The sequence below is a fragment of the Leiobunum rupestre genome, chromosome 2, assembly GCF_980474605.1.
Source record: "Leiobunum rupestre chromosome 2, qqLeiRupe1.1.hap1, whole genome shotgun sequence".
Taxonomy (NCBI): domain Eukaryota; kingdom Metazoa; phylum Arthropoda; class Arachnida; order Opiliones; family Sclerosomatidae; genus Leiobunum; species Leiobunum rupestre.
In genome coordinates, this window is record NC_143385.1 from 75,551,409 (window position 1) to 75,573,121 (window position 21,713).

The 21,713-nt window shown below is 39.9% G+C and overlaps 1 protein-coding gene across 1 annotated transcript in view; it reads right to left on the bottom strand.

The window, feature by feature from the left end:
- LOC149959026 (protein sidekick-1-like) overlaps positions 1 to 21,713 on the bottom strand; it is a 70,524-nt gene that overhangs the window by 11,077 nt on the left and 37,734 nt on the right. The window contains exon 6 of the mRNA XM_090165125.1: positions 4,553 to 4,849. Coding sequence (XP_090021251.1) covers positions 4,553 to 4,849 — 297 coding nt within the window. The remainder of the gene's footprint in view (positions 1 to 4,552; positions 4,850 to 21,713) is intronic.

The following is a 21,713-nucleotide window of genomic DNA, read 5'->3' on the forward strand; positions in this document are numbered from 1 at the left end:
TGTTCATTCCACTTTAGATTACTGTCTATTATTACCCCCAGATATTTTAGTTTATTTACTCTTTCTAACTTTAAACATTTTCCAGTGCAGTTTTTACAATTATTATTTTCGTGAATTTTTAATTCATGTAACAAATCTATAGTCGTTCTCGAGGAGAAACAAATGTAATTAGTTTTATTTATGTTGAGTGTTAATAAATTTTCCATAAGTTTCATATAAACTATATTTAGAGCTCTTTGTGTCCGCAGTATCATCCGCAAACGATACGAGTTTCTCATCAATTTCGATGTTACATAAATTATTTATGTATATTAAAAACAATATCGGGCCAATCATTGTACCTTGAGGTATACCAAATTTCATTAATAGTGAGTTACTTATGGTATTATTTATTTTAACTATTGTATATCTCTCGAGTAAATAACTTCTAAACCAATCTAATACAATTCCACGTATACCAGATTTTTCAAATTTCAGTATTAATATAGGGTGGGAGACAGTATCGAATGCCTTTTTTAAGTTCAAAAACACGCCAATAGATTTTACATTTTGATCAATAGTTTTATATAGCATTTCTGTTAGCTCAAAAATAGACCTTTTCTAAAACCGTATTGATTTTTCGATAAATATTTTGAGCTCTCCAGGAAGTTAATTAACTGATTTTTTATAACTTTTTCAAATATTTTAGAAATGTTACTAAGAAGGGCAATTATATAATAATTTTTTAATGCAACGTTAAATGGTTCTTTTTTAATACGCTTAGCTAATGCATCTCTTTTCCTTATCGATACAATTATTGAATTTGTTATCCAAGGTTTTATTTTTTTTTATGAGAGAAAGAAATATGACGTTAGATCAATATGTTTTTTTAATACATCAACAAATAGTTTCGAGGCTTCATTAGGGTCGTTTTTTTCAAAAAATGAGTTCCACGTTTCTTTTCCGATATTTTTGGTTAAAATTTCATAATCAATTTCGATAACTTCTTTTGAATTATTCAGTTTATTTGTTTCGCGTATGTTAGGGACACTAATATAAATTGGGTAGTCGTCTGTAATATTAACTATATGAGTAGTGGATAACACTTCATTTTTTACGTTTTGGTTAATTAAAAAGTGGTCAATACTCGTTTTAGTAGTGGAAGTTACTCGAGTAGAGTTATTTATACATGGAAAAAGCCGTTTTCGTGTAGTACGTTTAGGTACTCAGTAACTATTTTCTCGCGTGGCAATATAAGATCTATAATTATATCTCCAGCCCAAATTACATTTTCAATATTCGTATAATAAGACAATTTGGAATTCATATCACTAATAAATTCTAGAGCACTGTTACTAGGGGATCGGTAACATCCTATAATCCTGTAAATTTTATTATTAGGTAATTTGACGTCGATACTTTTGATAGTTGCTTCGGCTATCGTAAATACATTCTCAACTAAACTTAAATCATTTATTACGGAAATAACTATGCCACCGTTTCGGTTTTAACACATTTTTGTAAAACAGTAATTATAACCATTTATTTTGAACTCATTATTTTCCATAATTTGAAAAGTTTCAGTTAGTATAATTACATCTAATGATATGTTAATTGATTCTAAATAAACACAAAATTGGTCAAAAGTTTTTCTCAAACTTCGTATATTTAAGTGGAGAACATTTAAACCATGCGAGGTTATTTGCTAAGTTTGTTGATACTCAAATAAACGTCGCGCCGAGGTCACCATAGCAACGGGGGATTCTCCGCTCAACACCTGTTCTAAATAAATCACAGCGTTAAAAATGGAGATAAACGCGGAGAAAAGCATTCCTTTAAAGGAGCGCTAACGCCGTGGAGAGAGATATAGTTCGCGGTAATCAGAGGAGCTCTAACGGCGTAGAGAGATAGTTAGCGGTAATCAGATTCCTTTGTGTCCGACCTGTACTGAACTAACCACATCGCATTTTATACAAACTAGTTTCGCTTTGTTTTTGTTGTGGAATAATGACTTATAAAGAAAACAAGGACTATGAACTGATTAAACATATAAATAAAGAATTGAAAAAAATGAATCAACTTGAAATGGATTTGATTGCACAAAGAATGAGATATTTTCAAAAAGAGCATAATTCTCACGAAATGCATTTGGAACGACCCCCAAAAGCTGGATTCTTAAAGGCGATAGACGAGTTAGTGGTTTTTATTGATAGCGTGTTAAATGTTATTAACGATAGTTCCTTTGTGTCAACAACAAATGTTGTAAAATATAAATAAAGTCTTAAATTTAAATCAGAGTTTTTTATTTTAAACATAGAAGGATGTAAGATAATTTAGAAAAGTGATAACAATTTGACAAACACATTTAATTTCAGGTTCAGAGTTGAAAATTATTTTATAACATTGTATTATTCATTTTTGAGTTTTGTAAAAAAGTTTTATTATCAATTTTATTCAAATAAGCAACGGTATAAGTTGGTTTTTTTAGATGTAAACTAGATTAATTGTTACAGAACTAAAACCCGGTTTGTTTGTTATTATACCAATGTAATTACTTATTACGTTTATTTAAATTTCACGAGCGCGAACCGACCTTGTTTAATTTATGTAAATATTTCGTATAGTGGCAATGTATTCAATATAAATTAGAAAGCTTTCCCTTGCGTCGTTATTAAAAGTTACGTGACGGTAATATATGATACATTTGTCATAATAATCAAGTTCAAGTCATCTAGGTACGTAACGATATAAAAATCCGTTAGGAACAACTTGTTTAAAAAGCGTAAAAAAATTGACGTAAATATGGTAAATTTCCTAAAAATATATAGATGGCCACCCTACAGAACCCGTTTGAATATGAAACATTAAAGATGGAGGCCAAATCACGTCAATTTTACAAATTACTAAGAGTTCATATAATAACCGCTAAAAGATAGTTACAAACTTAAATTAAGCCTTTGTCATTTTTATCGGGCTTCCTAACGGTTAATAAAACACAGCTTATAAAACTGATTAATATTTCCTTTTTAAGACCACTTGTTGATTAACCCCTATCAAATATCTTTACCCCGTTATTAACGTATTGACTATGTTTAAAAAACTTGAAATATCCACTCCCTAATTACTTCACAAACTTTCCCGCGCGTCGTTTTTAAAGGTTAAGTGACGGTTATATATGATGCATATGTCATAATAATAACCAAGTCCAAGTCATCTAGGTACGTAACGATATAAAAAATCCGTTAGGAACAACTTGTTTAAAAGCGTTAAAAAAAATTTGACGTAAATATGGTAAATTTCCTAAAAACATTAAGATGGTCACCCTACAGAACCCGTTTGAATATGAAACATTAAAGATGGAGGCCAAATCACGTGAATTTTCGACGTAATAATTCGAGAAATATGACATAATTAATATGTGTATGAGATTCTCTCGGTATTGTCACTAAAGGTATTTTATTTGTTGATACTCTAACAGCGAGCGGGGTAACCTAGCAACGGCGCATTCCTCGATAAACACCTGCTCAATCAATCAAACCTGTCACCACTTTAACAATGGAAAACGGGGACCGAGTATAGCCAACCTGGGAATTCCTTTAAAGGAGTACTGACCCCTTTTCGCGCCAAAACGCCAACCAATCAGCGCCATTTTGAATAATTTTGCGCCAGCCAATTAGCGCGCAGTACACGCGCCGCGCCAGCCAATCAGCGCGCAGTATCCGCGTCGCGTAGTTACCACGTGGTCCCCGCGCCACCTGGCGGGAGTAACCTGACACCCGTGGCCACGCCCACAATGTCGCCACCTGCCGGAAGTGACCTAGTTTACACACAGGGGGGGAAGGAAGCGGGGACTTCCGGTGCCGACCCCCTTTCTACCTGTACATTGAAAACCCTCAAAGATCCTGGACACTCCTACTTGGGTCATCATCAAGCGAGCAGATCAACCAAAGTCTTACGTCAAAGCGACGTCAAATGGTGAAATTCAACACAATCGTTCCGTTGCCAGAGCCTGATGCAGATTCCTATAATCCGAAGCAACCAGCGCAGTGCAGTCACAAGGCAGTTCAGAGCACGTCGTCGAGTCCAGAGTCGATGAGTCCCAGTCTCTAACCTATGAGACCAACGTCATCCACCATAACTCAGTGGCGTAACGACAAATTTTGGGCTCCCCCGCAGGATATCAAAAGGGCCCTTAATAAAAAACCATTTTTTATTATTTACCCCATTTTTACAACTTCTCTGAAAATATTGGGGATATGTGCCAGATTTCTACAGTTTTACCAATAGTTAAAGCATAAATTTTTTAATTATTTAAAAATTAAAAAAATTTAAAAATCCATACTTAAAACGAAAGGCCCCCTATTTTGTGAAAATGTCTTGGCCCCCCGCGGTCGCGGGGACTGCGGGTCCTTAGTTACGCCACTGCCGTAACTACAAAATATGGTCGGTTAGTAATACCACACAAGCGTTTGAAGTTTTGAAATGATCCCATATTGGTCTCTCCATTAAATGGATTTATACATTTCTGGCGCTAGTTTGTGAGTTCTTTTAAAATGAAAAAGAGGAAACCAACCTGCAGCTTTGGTAATAGCGGATATTGAAGTTTCTTTGCCATAGTAACGTACTTCGCCCTGATGATTGTAAGCAAAGACGGAAAACGAATACTGAGTGTATACTTCGAGGTTTTCAATCACTGCTGACAGATCTTTCGTTTCTGAGGAATTGCTTTCAGCCAAAGAGTCTCCGTCCACTTTCCAGCTGTAGACGTACCCGTCTAACTTGCCGTTTTTCACTTCTGGCTGTAGCCACTGCAGTGTCACTTTCTGCGAATTCACTGGCGTGGCTGTCAAGTTTAGCGGCTCTGACGGTTCTATCATTAAAATAAATTAACTGAATTAGACACATTTCAATAACCTGCACAAAATCAACGGTTATAACTCAGTTATAATAATAAGCTGGGCTAATACTCAAGGCACAACATCATTCCCAAGCTAGCTAGCAAAAACCGGTGACCGGATTATACAGGGTGTCTCAGGGTGGTCGGACAGGGCATTTTTCTCAAAAACTATTATAAAGTAAGTGGTGTGAAGTAGCTCTTCTTTTAATAGCGTCGAAATCAAAAAGGCGGTACTTAAAGGTTACCCCTCGCGTTGATTGGATCGTTTGTAAATTGGTCAATAACATAAATTAAAGCAATTATTAACATATTTTTAGATGGTTAAAGTCCAATAAATAGAGTATAAGTGGGAAGATAATTTGTAAACTCAACGCAGGAGGTTTTCTTCCGAGTTTGCACCCAGTGCCACAAACTGGGATTGAGCCCGGCTCCTCTTGGTGCGAGGTGAAAGTGCTAACTTAAATGTTCGAGGGGTCCGACATTCGTAGAATTCTCGTACACTCTAGAGAAAAATAATTACTTCGCCTCGAATTTTTTAAACTAGCCCAATAAACCACCTCCCGCCCAAAGGTTTCTTTCCCGCAATAGCATCCTCAAAGCAGCCCATCTGGCAACTCTGGGAGCTGGTGCACACGCATTGTAATACAATCTGAGTTTTTAATATTGCCCACGAACAGGGCCACTTTATCCATAAGGCAGACTAGGCAAAGTGCCTAGGGCCTACGAAACGTTTAAGAGACATTAGGGCCTGCGATTCCATATAATAAGGCCTACGAAGGTCCGAAAAGTCGGTAAATGAGAGATTTTTACCTGAGGCCTACGGAAAGGTTGAAACGGCCCGTCGCACGAACTGACTGCCGTTATCGCTTACGATGGTGTAAGGAACGCCAAACCTAGTAAATACTTCGACAACTAATTTAGACACGACTTCAAATGCTAATTTTAAGGCATCGAAGACGCTTTGTTGCGGGGTTGCCCACGTCTAAGGAGCGTCCTTGAAAAACCCTGAATAAAATGACGGTAGTAAGAGGCTAAGCCTAAAACGCTACGGAGTTGCTTAATCGGCTTAACCCTAAGTTGGTAAAAAAAATCCATTTAAATGGATAGAGGATATCCGAAAATGGTTATTCCAAAAATGCATGTAAATATTTTCAATATTTGATTTATTATGAGCAACCAGTTCCTGTTTAATCCCCCCAACTCGTGAATCTCAGAACCGCTCGGTTGTACCTACCTGCAGCGCCATCTCGTGAGCGAAACTGTCGTCTGCTACGATATTCTCCTTGATTTTTAGCCGAGTTATATTTGACAAAATGTTCCCATACGGAGAAAGTGGTACCCCATCTAGACCCAAAACCGTTGTCGTAAATGTCTATTTGACTGAGCTAGTAGATTCAACTGCGATTTCTGAAATTTTTGAAGCTGCTTGATGGACGTTGAAAAAAAGTACCATACATTTTTAAGTACTTTTCCAATAACCATACAATTTCAGGGACACAATCATTGCTATATTTTTTGTCATTCTGTATAAAAACCTTGTAAAATTTGGTTTTGCTGACAATTCCGCTTTAAGGTTTCGAGGGGTTGGGTAGTGTTTAATTGACGTTATTTTGTAGGGGTCAACTTTGACACCATTCAAAACCATGTGTCCTAAAATTACAGATTCTTTTTGGCAAAATTTTGTTTTACTCGCTTTTATAGTTAGCCCGGAGTTCCGTAAAATAGAACAAACTTTAGATAAAGTTTCAAGATGTTGTCCAGACTTTGAAGATATAATGATTTTATCATCTCTGATACGATGAAGGAGCCCCAGTTAATCCGAACATAAGCACTTCTGGACGGAAAAGTCCGCGGTGACAAACAAACGACGCTCTATATCGACATGATTGTTCCAATAGCCAGATTTCATATCTAACGTTGTTATAAATTTTTGGAGTCTTTAAAGCAAACATGGGCAAAATATGCGATTGCTTAGATGTAAATAATCACGTTCAAAAAGTAAGCCAAAAAAAGTTCGGGTCCGTTTGCTTAATAAAAAAGCCAGCTAAGAAACAATATTTTTGTTTATTGTTTGCTGAGCGTATTACACATCGATTTCTTAAAGTATCATAAAATCAACTAAAGAGGATTTATCAGCGAGCGAGCTAAATCTATGCTACACAAATCCTACTCTCTCCTCGTTCGCTCTTTCTCTTAAGCGAGCGAGCTATCTCTAAACGTGGAGATGCCACGATCACCGGTAGCCGCTTACGGCGCGACGAACGAGTCTGTCGCGAACGAAGAGGGCTTTCGCTCCCTCTGATTGCTCTCGGCGCAGAGAGAGAACGCACCCGAAAACCTCGCCGTCGCGTTCGCATTCGCATTGAGCTGATTTTTATTGAACGATGGGGCCTTCTCTTTCGCTTCCATCTTTCCAATGAAATTCAGTTTTCAAAATAAAGCGTTTTATTTGACCTTGGCCTTGACACGGTGCACGAAAACAATTTCGAGGTTTGACGGTTAATGGGCCATTTACTTGGGGTTTTCGGAATTAAATTTTTATTCTTTTTACAATAGTATTAACCTTTAAAATTTCTTAGAAAAACATTTCATATAGTTTTGAAATCGACCTTGAAAAGGTGCACGAATAAAAATTAGGTTTGGTGGTTAAAGCGCCATCTACTGGGATTTTTTGATAAAAATGGCTTTTGGGATGCTGTTATGTCAACCCCATGAGAGGAGAACGGTACTGCAACTTTTTCCTCCAATATCGGACCTTCTTGCGAGTTCTTTTATTTAATTTGGAAACCGATTGTTCAATTAAGTTGTGGTTAAAAAGTCTTAACCTATCTCAATTTGACAGGAAGTTTTTAAAAATAGGTTAGGACAATTTTAACACCCTATATTTAAATAAATTGTTGACTAAGATTATTGGAAATATGATGAAGGTACTTATTTGTTGCCTAACATTAAATACACATTAAGCTTCAACATTTATAAATAAAACTTAAATTTTATATTCAATTGATTGTTTCACCGGAAGTAAAAATTCAAAAATACAGATCATTAAGTAAGAAACATAGTGTGATTATACTGCACTATTTTAACAATAATATATTAATGGAGTTAAAATAATATGAACTTTGTTAGTCTACGAGTCGTCCACTATAGCTATTCTACGGTATCTTCATCAAGGGTGAGTGTTGAAATAAAATGAGCGTTAAAGTATTTCGTAAGCGAGAAAAATACAAATACCCTCTGTAGATATTTCTTTCATTAAAATTTGCTTCGTATTATATTTAACTGATAAACTTGTTTTGTAAATAGGGTTAAATTCAATATTATTGTGCATTGTCTAACTCACTGTTGTAACTACTTAATTTATATTATTCTGAATAAATTAAACTCGGTTGGGACAATGTTTTTGGTAATAGCCGTTTTCTCCGCAATCGTGACAGATAATTACCAGGAGCCGATGACCAGGAGTCCTTAGAGGTTGCCGTGTTAAATGGTCCCCGGCATCGGCAACATAAAAACCGTTTTCCCTCGCCTCTCCTCCCTTCCTCTCAAAATTATCTCCCTTTCGTTCTCCCGGTTTCCCGAAGTCCGAGGCCACCTACGATTCCGCCCTCTGGTGACCGCGGGTGCAAGCGATTTATTATATTTTACTTTCGCTAATTTCATTAACCTTGTGTAAGTTTCACTTAAAGGAAAAGTTCAGGTTGGTAAGATTTGGATTTATTTGAAAGATCATATTTAAATAAACTCAAAAATATCAGTCGTAAAATTGTATCTTTTTTTAATGACGAGAAATTAATTTTTAAACGAGCCAAATATACCCACCAAGTGATCTGCCATTTTGTTTCGCGGTGACGTTTTAGGACTTCAATCACGCGCTGTTCGCGCTATAACGGCGCTCTGTTCCCTGCGCGCGCTTGTTCCACGTGCGGTCTGCGGAGGGAAGGCGAAAGAAAATGGCAGCTCGCTTGGCGGGTAAATTTGTCTCGTTTAAAAATTAATTTCTCGTCATTAAAAAAGATACAATTTTACGACTGATATTTTTGAGTATATTTACATGATGTTTCAAATAGACCGAAGTTTTACCCAACGTGAACTTTCCCTTTAAAGGGACTTTCAAGAGACCCTCTAGTCAATTTAAAATACGTCATTCGGTCGCCGTTCGTTGTGAAGCCAAAGTTACGACCGAATGACGTATTTCAAATCGACTAAGTCTTTCTTGAAAGTCCCTTTAATTGATATTTTTCATTACAAATTTATGACGAGATAGACGGCTAGGATTATTAAAAATATGCAATTCATTTTGTATTATAGATTCGAGATGATCTAAAACTTTCGGAGGTACATTAATCGTGATCTGTTAGTAATCACACGTGCGGCATTCCAACCAATATCCGGTCTTACTAGGTAGGGCTCTATATGAATAGGGCCAGGAGAGCGAGGAGAGAGTCCTAGAAACGCATTGCAAAACCGGTTTTCTCTTCCGCTCACCAAAATATTTTATCTCTGGCTCGGCTCGAAAATCATGACCCCATGACCCGTTTCGGAATTAACGGGGGGCTCACTACGAGACGCCTCGTTCTTTCCCTTGGCGGGTGTTACACGCTTGCTCTATCACAGTGGCCGCGGTTACTAAGTCGCGCACTGAATTAAAAGTTAAAGTTGCTAAGGCCCTTTGTAAAACTTTACATAATTTAACTCAATCTTATGCCTAAAAGGAAATTAGGGGAAGCGCTTCGGTCAACTTACGCATTAACGCGCGCATCGCTTCTACAAAAGTAGCCGTTTTCTCTGTAGCCTCTTGCATTCTGCTATCTATACTTTCTAAAATTACGTCATCACTGAAACTAGATTTAAATTCAGCAATTTTAAGGCGGTGGAAAAATCGTCAAAACTCGCGAAAGCTGGTTGGGCCGAAAACCACTCGAAAGCGCTGCTAGTTATCATGGTTGGAAGACAATGTTTAACGACGACGTCCTAGGGGCAATCCCGAGAAGCGATAATCTTATAAAATAAGTCTTCTATTTAACTTAGTTGCTATTTAAAAATACTTTTGGCTTCATTACCTGCGTTTGCCCCCATCATTATGCTCTCAAATTTGTATCTCTCCACGAGACGTGTCTTTCTGCCGTTTAGTTTTACGGCGAGACATCTCTTTGTGGGAGAAACCCACCTATGAACTTATTGATCATTTCTATATAATTTCCAGGGCCGTATTAAGGCATGTGCCAAGTGTGCCATGCCACAGGGCCCCCGAGTTTAGGGACCCCCATTTTCGAAATAAATGTTTCTAATGGCATTTTATGTTTATAACCACATTGGCGTTAATAGAGTCAAAAATTAAGGTTTGAAATTTTTAGGGGCCCCGAATTCTATTTTGGACACAACCTTCAATATTGTTAATGCGGCCCTGATAATTTCAAAAATTAATATGCACTCACAACTTGTAACGTTTTTATGGTTGAAGCCCAATATTCTGCTCCAGCCAACCTATTATATAATTTTAGCATTTAAAATTCGACTAAACTACAAATTACTAATTACCGAACTTAACCTAATTAAAGCATTACAATGAAATATATGATTTAGAGTTATTAATTAAGAACACTATATGTTTAAATGATAATTAATGAAAATTTAATTAAACACTAGCTACGATTAAATATTAAGATGCACTAAAATACTAAAAATACAAATCTACGTACTGGCTCTCGAGGTAATTAAAAAGGGGAAACTCAACGCGATTAAGCCGCGAATCGATTCAATAAAATAGAACGCTCTGTTATCTCTATAGTTCTATCCTTAGCGACGAAGCTCTATGATGGAACTCTATAGCGTTTAGCGTTCAAAGACTTTGTTCTATTTATAGGTTCATTATACTTATCCACTTTCCGTAATAGCGACGAGGGCTCCGGAAATCATGCTCTCAAGATTGGTCTCCTAGGTGAGATGCTTGTATGCTTGTACGGCCTGGAGATTGAAGCGTCGGTCCCACGTTGGCTGTTCCAGGTTGTCACTTGGCTAATTTGGCCGACACGGCAAACGTCTGATTTCATCGCGCATCCACGATGTTTCTTAACCGACGTTCATGATAACCTTGTTTAGCGCGAAAACTTTTAAAATAATGGCAGCTAATCCATCCTTTGGAATACGACCTGTTCGAATCCAGGATCACGACTGATTCGGACTGAATCTTAATCTTTTTCCACGTTCACCGTTTTTTTACCTCTCGGTATTGTTAATATTTCACCACACAGTGCAAGAATACCGGAAAAAAAGCGCGGGGGTAAAACTTGGGGTAAAACCCTTTCTCAAGCCAGTCACGTGCCAGGTGTTTACAATGCTATCGAGAGCCAGAAGCTAACTAAGTGGAATACCAACCTTTTAAATTTTACACGGATATTGGCTGGACCGGATATTGGCCTAAAATATATTTTCCAATAGAACAAGTAGTCGCGCTGAAGCGCCTATATCTTCGTTATAAACTAGCTGGGTACCAGTATTTGGCCCGGCCAAAGGAAGTTCGCTTGTGGAGCGTTGCCAGGCATACGATAGCTATCGTACATAATATTGGGCCGTTCTTTAGATCAACAGATTTACTGATTTAGTGGCGTACGATATCCTACGTTATTTTCGATAATTCGACTAAATTCGAATAAATAAAACCAAGTTATGATTCATTCGACTAAATTCGAATAAATAAAACCAAGTTATGATTCAATATAATTTTTATATTGGAAGTTGATGACACTTTTAAACTGTATTATTTGAATATTATTTCAGAAAATATTCCGCGTTTCTATCTGAGCCTGACACTCTCGGTCACTCACGGCTTTGAAACTACGACTCAGTAATAATTTCAATATATTATCTTCTTTGCCGTTTGAGTAAGATTTAATGTAGAATCTGTCTGACTAAGCAATAGTGTGTATTCTTGTGACGTATTAGTCTTGTTGCGAAAGCGTATTACAAATAAAGCGCTTTCCTTTAAAATCTATTTAAACTTAAATATAAATTTAAACTTCTAGTAATTTTCATTTTGTACCCCCTTACCGAAAAATCGGGAGCCCAAATATTGCCATCAAAGTTTTTTTCGCGAGATCAATTGTTGCCAGATAACTGCTTTACGGGTTTAGAAAAAGTTGCTTATTATTCAAGCTATAAGAGACCGACGAAATACAAACAAATAATCGACAAACAGATGATCAGAAGACTAAACATTGCGAGCTTCGAGTGAACGATCAAATGCGCGAGCTTAGAATGAGCTACCAAATGGGCGAGAGTCGGAAGAGCGACCAAATGAGAAAGCTTCGAATGAGCGACCAAATGGGTGAGCGTCGTAAGAGCGACCAAATGGGTGAGCTTATAATGAGTGATCAAATGGGCGAGCTTCGAATGAGTGATCAAATCGGCGAGCTTCGAATGAGCGACCAAAAGGGTGAGCTTATAATGAGTGATCAAATGGGCGAGCTTCGAATGAGTGATCAAATCGGCGGGCTTCGAATGAGCGACCAAAAGGGTGAGCTTATAATGAGTGATCAAATGGGCGAGCTTCGAATGAGTGATCAAATAGGCGAGCTTCGAATGAGCGACCAAAAGGGTGAGCTTATAATGAGTGATCAAATGGGCAAGCTTCGAATGAGTGATCAAATAGGCGAGCTTCGAATGAGCGACCAAATGGGTGAGCGTCGTAAGAGCGACCAAATGGGTGAGCTTATAATGAGTGATCAAATGGGCGAGCTTCGAATGAGTGATCAAATAGGCGAGCTTCGAATGAGCGACCAAAAGGGTGAGCTTATAATGAGTGATCAAATGGGCGAGCTTCGAATGAGTGATCAAATCGGCGAGCTTCCAATGAGCGACCAAAAGGGTGAGCTTATAATGAGTGATCAAATGGGCGAGCTTCGAATGAGTGATCAAATCGGCGAGCTTCGAATGAGCGACCAAAAGGGTGAGCTTATAATGAGTGATCAAATGGGCGAGCTTCGAATGAGTGATCAAATCGGCGAGCTTCGAATGAGCGACCAAATGGGTGAGCTTATAATGAGTGATCAAATGGGCGAGCTTCGAATGAGCGACCAAATGGGTGAGCGTCGTAAGAGTGACCAAATGGGTGAGCTTATAATGAGTGATCAAATGGGCGAGCTTCGAATGAGTGATTAAATGGGCGAGCTTCGAATGAGCGACCAAATGGGTGAGCGTCGTAAGAGCGACCAAATGGGTGAGCTTATAATGAGTGATCAAATGGGCGAGCTTTGTTGAAAAATGGGTTTTGACATTATCTGTTCCTTTTTTGTTAACTTGATTTTAAATTGTGTTCAGTTGAATTTCTAAATTGCGTTAGAAATTCTAACCTGTGCTTATGAGAGATTTTTTGTGTAATTTTGTTATAACAATTTTGTATTTGCGCGTGTTTTCAATGTTCGGGTTCTCGTTTGTGACATTTCTGTTCTGCGCGTATATTTCAGTGTATTTTTTATGGAATTCGCTATTTTCGGGCTTTTACTATATTTTGTTTTTGAAATGGAAAACGGAAAGCTTTGGGGATTTTTGGGCTGGCGCCATCCTTGCTGGCGCGAAGAGCCATTGTGTGAATTTCGGGGAAAATTTGTAAATCCGTGTTGGGACATTGACGAGCGGCCGTTGAGAGAGAATTCAAATCTCAGTGGTCAGCTAGTTTTGGAATGTCGTCAGGGCCAAGAAAGTGCAGGAAGACGCTCGGTTTCCCAATTCTCGGAAACCAGGGTTTTTTTTGTGGGGAAATTTGGAGGGACGAAACGAGGATCTTTTTCGTCAGTTGAGGTTTAAAATTCGATGCGAGCAACAACCGCGCTTGTTCTTTGCTCTGGGAAAATATTAAGATTTTGTATGTAAACCCTTCTCAAACTCAAGTGTTTATAATCCTTTTTTTTTTCATTACTATTATTAAACGATTTTGTATTCAAATCCGACTTAATTCAATTTTAATTATTCCGAAAATATAAGCTGCGATAAGGTTATCGTTTTTCAGTCGGCGGTAACTATTAATTTATTAGCTCTCCCCTTCGGTTCGACCCGGGTCTGTTAAATTATTACATCGTTGGTGCCGAAACCCGGGACTTCGAAATAATTATCTGTGCTGTGCTGAATTAATAACGCGTGGAAAATGTCGTCGGACGAACAATTTATTCGTTTAGGGACCGCGCGTAAAACACTTAAATCCGCGCTTACCAAGTGTGCGAATTCGTTGGAAGCTGAAATAAAGAAACCAAGTCCAGATGAGGACAAATTGGAGACTGGGATGGAGCTGCTGGACTATAAGCTTAAAACACTACGGGTCAAAGATGAAGAACTTCAAGAGCTGCTGGAGTTGGCGAAACTCGAAGAAGACGAGCTTGCGGCGCTAAAATACATTGAGGGAATCATCTTCACCAAAAACAGGGTGAAGAGATGTTTGGAAAGAATCAAGCGGGAATCGTACAATTCAAGCCGGAGCATTTCACCGGACAGACGCGGCGGCGAAAGAAGAGGACCACCAATCAAGCTGCGGCAATTGGACATACCGAAGTTCGCCGGGGATTACGCAAGATGGCAGGACTTCTGGGGGCTGTACGAAACCGCCATACATCTAAATGAACAACTCAACGACAAAGATAAGTTTTGCTATCTTAAAAGTTACGTAGAAGGGGCAGCTGCTCAAGCAATTAGTGGGTTAGCTTTGTCAGACGCTAATTACGCGTCAGCGGTTAAAATTCTCAAAGACAACTTTGGCAAAAGAGAGCTTATCATAAGCGCGCACAAGAGTAATTTGTTAAAGTTGCCGTCAGTGCATAACGCTACGGACATAGAGGGTTTGAAAAAATTGTATAATACGACCAATATGGTACATTTTTAGCGCATATCTTAACGGGGTTGTTACCCCCTGAACTGGTCATGTCTTTTACTCGTTCTCACGCCAGTGAGAGAGAATGGGGAGTAAGCGATATCTTGTCGTTCATTAAAATGGAAATCACGTGTCTCGAGAGGGCATACGCTGGAAGGCGCCCGCCCGCGGGAAATAAAATTAATTCTGAGCGAAATAGTGATCGAAATAAAATTTCAAATCGACAAGAATCGAATTCGAAACCCCCCATCCCCTCCGCAGCGTCTTTGAACGTGGGTGCTAGGGAAAATTTCACACACAACAAGAGTTTTACCAGTAATAACAATGTAAATGCTAACAATAAGCCTACACGTGCGTGCCCTTTTTGTGAGAGTACAGACCATTTCCCCGATTCTTGCGTAAAATCTGTCAGTGAGCGTAGGGGTATTTGTTTGTCGAAAAGAATGTGCTTTATTTGTTTGGGGGAGCGACATCGGGCCAGCAATTGTCGATATAAATATCGAAGGTGTCGTAAATGCGGTAGACAACATCACGCGGCAGTGTGTGAAGAGGCAACAAATAACCAAAACGCGAATTCAAATCAATTCGGGTCAACGGGGTCAACTGGTTCAAATCACGCGCCATCAAACGGGAACGGGAGTGCGGCGATCGCCACGTGTTCATCGGTCTGTCAAAATACGAGAGAGGTAATCCTCCTCCAAACCGCTCAAGTTTAGGTCACGGGCGCGGACGGAAACCGGTATCGGGCGCGCGTTCTCTTCGACGGCGCGAGTCACCTCTCTTTCATCCGAACCGAGCTATCGGAGAAACTGAACCTAGAAGTCGTCGGTCAAGAGCAAGTCGGAATTTACCGTTTCGACAGTAAGGACGAAGGCCCACTCACGTACGCGCGAAGAAAGGTAAAAATCGAGCTTAGCAACGTAAACGAACCCGAGAAACGGCTGTCTATTATGGCGCTCGAAACTCGCGGAATATGCGGAGCGGTATTCTCAGTGCCAAGCGGAGAAGTACTCGAAGAAATGTCCAAGCGCGGACTGAAATTAGCAGACACGCCGTCAGAAGATAAATGCCAGAACAGAGCGAGCGAAGCGGTTGACATCCTCATCGGAGCAAATTTCATGTGGGAAATTATGAACGGAAATCACGTACGCCTAGGGAAAGCTACCATGGCAGCGGAAACTTTATTTGGCTGGACCATACAAGGACCTACGAGCGGAAGCGAAACAATAGGAGCGGAAACGGTAGCGGTAAACACAGTAGCCGCTCTACACATCGGAGTAACCGAGGACGAGCAAATCACCAACCAACTAAGCAAATTCTGGGACCTGGAGGCGCTAGGGATCGTAGACGGCGCAGACGCTTTAACGAGCGAAAACAACGAAACTATAAAAAACTTCGAAAGAACAATCGAGAAGAGGAACGGACGCTACCAGGTAGAATTACCGTGGAACCGAAATAAACACAAACTGAGCGATAATTTCGAAGTAGCACACAAGCAAACAAAAAACCTGCTAGAAAAATTGAAGGCCAATCCACCAGTTTTCCAAGCCTATAACCAGGTGATCCAAGAGCAAATTCAATCGGGAATAGTCGAAGAGGTCCAAGAACCCAGCGTAACAGAGGGACCTGTCTACTACATCCCACACAGACCAGTCATTCGAGAGGGACGCGAAACCACCAAGCTGCGTATCGTTTATGACGCTTCGTCACACTCAAAAAACGCGCCATCTTTAAATGACTGTTTGGAGCAAGGGCCAAATTTATTGCCGGAACTTTTCACCGTCCTAGTACAATTTCGAGAGAAGAGCATAGCGCTGACAGCCGACGTGGAAAAGGCTTTCCAGCAGATCGAAATCGCGGACAAAGACAGGGACGCCTTACGGTTCTTTTGGGTTAAGAACATTTCCAATCCGTACGAGGAGGGACTCACAACCTACAGAGAGACTCGGGTGCCCTTTGGCCTAAACTCTTCGCCTTTTCTCCTGTCAGCTACGATCAAATTTCATGTTAAAGACTACAAGAGCGATTATCCAAACGCAGTCGAGACCTTAGAAAAGAAACTCTACGTGGACGACATGGTAGCTAACGAACATGGAGAGAAAGAAGCTGTAACGTTGGCCAAAGAAACGTCAAAGATTCTCGGAGATGCGAGCATGTATCTCAGGAAATGGAGGAGTAACAGCGCAACAGTCAAAGAAAATTTGGAAACCTCCGGAGCTACTGGCAGCGAAAAGGAATCAACAGATCCTTGCAAAGTACTAGGCCTTTCGTGGGTTGAAGAGCGGGACAAGCTGTCTATAGACGGAAGCGCGGTGAACGAAGCTGCATTGAAAAAGCTAGACTCGAAACGTTGGGTGATTAAGGTCGTAGCGTCTATTTTCGACCCCTTGGGGTTTCTCACACCATTTTCAATAAGGGGCAAATTCCTATTCCAAATTCCCTGGAAGAAGAAAAAGTCTTGGGACGAAACCCTTCCCGAGGACGTCAAGAAATCTTTCACCAAATGGTGCAACGAGCTACCAGAAATAAATTCCATAGAATTCCCACGATACTATTTCATTGGATGGTCAGACATCAGTAGGAGCGGAGTTGAGCTACATTGTTTCGTGGACGCCTCGACTCGAGGATACGCGGCAGTCGTATATCTGCGTTACTCGGACGACAAAGGCGAACTTAGGACATCGTTCGTCGTATCAAAGGCGCGCGTCGCACCGAAACAAGAAGAAACAAAAGAAGATACAAAGCCAAGACAGACTTTGACCTTACCCAGATTAGAGCTGATGGGGGCGGTCCTCGGAGCGAGACTAGTGACGCATCTTCTGAAAATATTTTCTTTCAAACCAGCTGCAGTAAAGATGTGGACCGACTCATCTATCACTCTATATTGGATCAGACGCCCAGTAAACGAGAACAAACCGTTCATTGCAAACCGTGTCAGGGAGATTCAAACGCTGACCGGATCTGATTGTTGGAACCACTGCCCCGGAAAGGAGAATCCGGCTGACTTCCCGACGCGCGGGAAAAACCTGAAGGAATTGACGAATAACGAGCTATGGTTCCACGGTCCACACTGGTTGAGAAAGTCTGGACAAGAACCCGCAAGATTCAGGATAAAGGAAGAAGATTTGGACCTTGAAACGATTCAACAAGAGAGACGACCGGTCAAGGTTGCCCAGATGATAACGGCGACAAATATTCCAACGACAATACTGATGAAACTAGAAAACTACAGTTCCCTGAATCGGCTGTATCGGATAACCGCCTTGGTACTTCGAGCGTGGACAAACATGAGAAGGAAAATTAGGAAAAATGGGCCGTTGACTTCTGAAGACATGTTTGAAGCGGAAAAATATTGGGTAGCTCGCGCACAACGAGAATCGTACTCCGAGGACATAAAGAATCTCGAGAACAACAAACCAATATCTAAGGATTCGAAGCTACTCACACTGAACCCTAAACTCGATGACGGTCTTTTGAGGGTTGGAGGTCGTCTGGGATGTAGTAACTTTACCTATAGAGAACGCCATCCGTGGGTGTTGGATCCAAATCATCGCCTATCCGAGATGCTGGCGAAATACCACCACGAGCGCCTTCTACACGCGGGAATAAACGACACGCTGGTAGAAATCAGAGAACATTTTTGGATTCCGAGAGCGCGACAAGTCATTAAAAAGATAATTCATCAATGCGCCAGATGCAAGATATTCAGAGCTAAGCCTTCGCAAGCGGTAATGGCTCCCCTGCCCTCGTCTAGAACGACATCGTCTCCACCATTTGAAGTATCCGCGGTCGATTTCGCGGGTCCTATCTACACTAAAGAAGGGAGCAAGTGCTATATTACACTTTTCACATGCGCAGTGACCAGAGCGGTCCACCTGGAAGTGGTATCGGATTTGACAACTGACAAGTTTTTGATGTCCTTTCGTCGATTCATATCGCGACGCGGAAACGTTCACGTGATTTACAGCGACAACGCAAAAACATTTAAACGCGCGGACGCGGATCTCGTTGAACTTTGGAAAAATATTAAGTGTCCGGAGGTGCAAGATTATTTCAGCGCAAAACGCATCGTCTGGCGTTATATTGCTGACCGCGCTAGTTGGTGGGGAGGCTTCTGGGAGAGGTTAGTGCGCAGTATAAAGGCCTCTCTCAGGAGAGTGATGGGCAGGGCAAGTCTCACAATCGAAGAAATATGGACGTTACTCGCGGAAGTTGAAGCGGCCATAAACTCGCGACCGCTTACTTACGTCTACCACGACACTGCTGAGCCCGTGCCTCTGACCCCCGCTCATTTTTTGGTCGGTCAGAGGTTAACAGTGCTGCCTTCACAAATATTTGCAAAAATGGATGTGCCAAACGCTAGACAGAGCATTCTAGAACAATTTTGGACTCGTTGGCGCAAAGACTATATGTTAGAACTCAGATCGACACATCACAGTACAAAGTGTAATCCAACCCCTGAACTCAAAGTGGGAAACGTAGTTTTGATTAAAGACGAAAAAATGCCACGATTAATGTGGAAAATGGGAACTATTGTTGATTGTGTTAGAGGCCGAGACGACATAGTCCGTTCATGCATGATAAAACTTTCAAACGGCACCCAGCTTAGACGCCCGGTGCAATTATTATACCATTTAGAGTATAATTAATCGTCATTTTGTAACTGTTGGTTTGTTTTTTTTTGGATTTTTTTTGACCTTCGTCAAGGGGCGGGAGGATGTTGAAAAATGGGTTTTGAAATTATCTGTTCCTTTTTTGTTAACTTGATTTTAAATTGTGTTCAGTTGAATTTCTAAATTGCGTTAGAAATTCTAACCTGTGCTTATGAGAGATTTTTTGTGTAATTTTGTTATAACAATTTTGTATTTGCGCGTTTTTTCAATGTTCGGGTTCTCGTTTGTGACATTTCTGTTCTGCGCGTATATTTCAGTGTATTTTTTATGGAATTGGCTATTTTCGGGCTTTTACTATATTTTGTTTTTGAAATGGAAAACGGAAAGCTTTGGGGATTTTTGGGCTGGCGCCATCCTTGCTGGCGCGAAGAGCCATTGTGTGAATTTCGGGGAAAATTTGTAAATCCGTGTTGGGACATTGACGAGCGGCCGTTGAGAGAGAATTCAAATCTCAGTGGTCAGCTAGTTTTGGAATGTCGTCAGGGCCAAGAAAGTGCAGGAAGACGCTCGGTTTCCCAATTCTCGGAAACCAGGGTTTTTTTTGTGGGGAAATTTGGAGGGACGAAACGAGGATCTTTTTCGTCAGTTGAGGTTTAAAATTCGATGCGAGCAACAACCGCGCTTGTTCTTTGCTCTGGGAAAATATTAAGATTTTGTATGTAAACCCTTCTCAAACTCAAGTGTTTATAATCCTTTTTTTTTCATTACTATTATTAAACGATTTTGTATTCAAATCCGACTTAATTCAATTTTAATTATTCCGAAAATATAAGCTGCGATAAGGTTATCGTTTTTCAGTCGGCGGTAACTATTAATTTATTAGCTCTCCCCTTCGGTTCGACCCGGGTCTGTTAAATTATTACAAGCTTCGAATGAGTGATCAAATCGGCGAGCTTCGAATGAGCGACCAAATGGGTGAACGTCGTAAGAGGGACCAAATGGGTTAGCTTATAATGAGTGATCAAATGGGCGAGCTTCGAATGAGTGATCAAATCGGCGAGCTTCGAATGAGCGACCAAATGGGTGAGCGTCGTAAGAGCGACCAAATGGGTGTGCTTATAATGAGTGATCAAATGGGCGAGCTTCGAATGAGTGATCAAATCGGTGAGCTTCGAATGAGCGACCAAATGGGCGAGCTTATAGTGACCTACCAAATGGGCGAGCGTCGAATGTCAGCAAAGCGGCAATATGGCCAAAATTACGACCCACGACCAAAAAGGTCAATCGTCCAACAAGAGACCCATCGCTAACATAGCGACGAAATGGCCTAGAGTTACCAGATCCACCAATTGGTCCCGCGTTGACGCTCGATAGTGAGACCAAACGGTCAAAACAATGAGAAAGGTGACGAATATAAAAGAAACGGAACAATAACTGAAATAAATGAGAATAGCACATGCTATTTTAAAACTACTGCGAGATATTTTTGATATTCTTTGAACGAATATTTGATTGTTCGTACCACAAGTATGAGGTTTGGGTTAGATCAAGGAAAAATTATATTTCATTAAGAAATTTCAAAAAGAGATAGCTCAACTGGCTAATTCCAACCGAAAGTAGACAATATGTTGTCAAATTGTACATGTCAATAATAAATCTTTTAGATGAGTTTAATAATCGTCGTCTGGAATAACAAAGCAAATAGCATTTGGTATTAATTTGAAAAAACGCGTCATAGTAAACCGCTTGCTTTTTTAAACATTGATATCTATTAGAATATTCTTTTACTACAATTGCTGCTATAAGATTATAATTAATAATAATAATTAAGGTTTCTTCTAAGAATGGACATCCTCTTCAGCTCATAGCTGATTTCCAAAAGGGTCCCTTTAAACTACGTGGAACCTCGGCAAGTCTTATCATGCATTTAAAATAACTTTAGAAAAACTAACAACGGTTCTAATTAAACCGTGCGAATATGAGATTCCGGGGAAAAAAATTGTTACTCCACTGATTTTTGGAGAAGAGAAATTCGAAAAGATACTACACATTGATCTTAGCCAAATGACAAAGAAGCTGATAAGCTGTACGATAGTACTATCAAGGTTTATTGTTAACAAGTAAAGATAAAAACATTATTTTAAACGTCTATGGCTCATTAAGACAACGTTACCCCCAAGAAAGCATGGTAACTGTTTTAAAAGAAAATGCCGATTTAACTGGTAAGAAGAAGAAATAAATTACAAAATTAAATAATTATACATACTATTTTAAATTTAAGAATGATAGGATTGCCTTATCTTTTAAATTTGCTCGCCACGACAATTATGAAATTAAAAAATAAAGATTGGCGCTAAAAGACGAC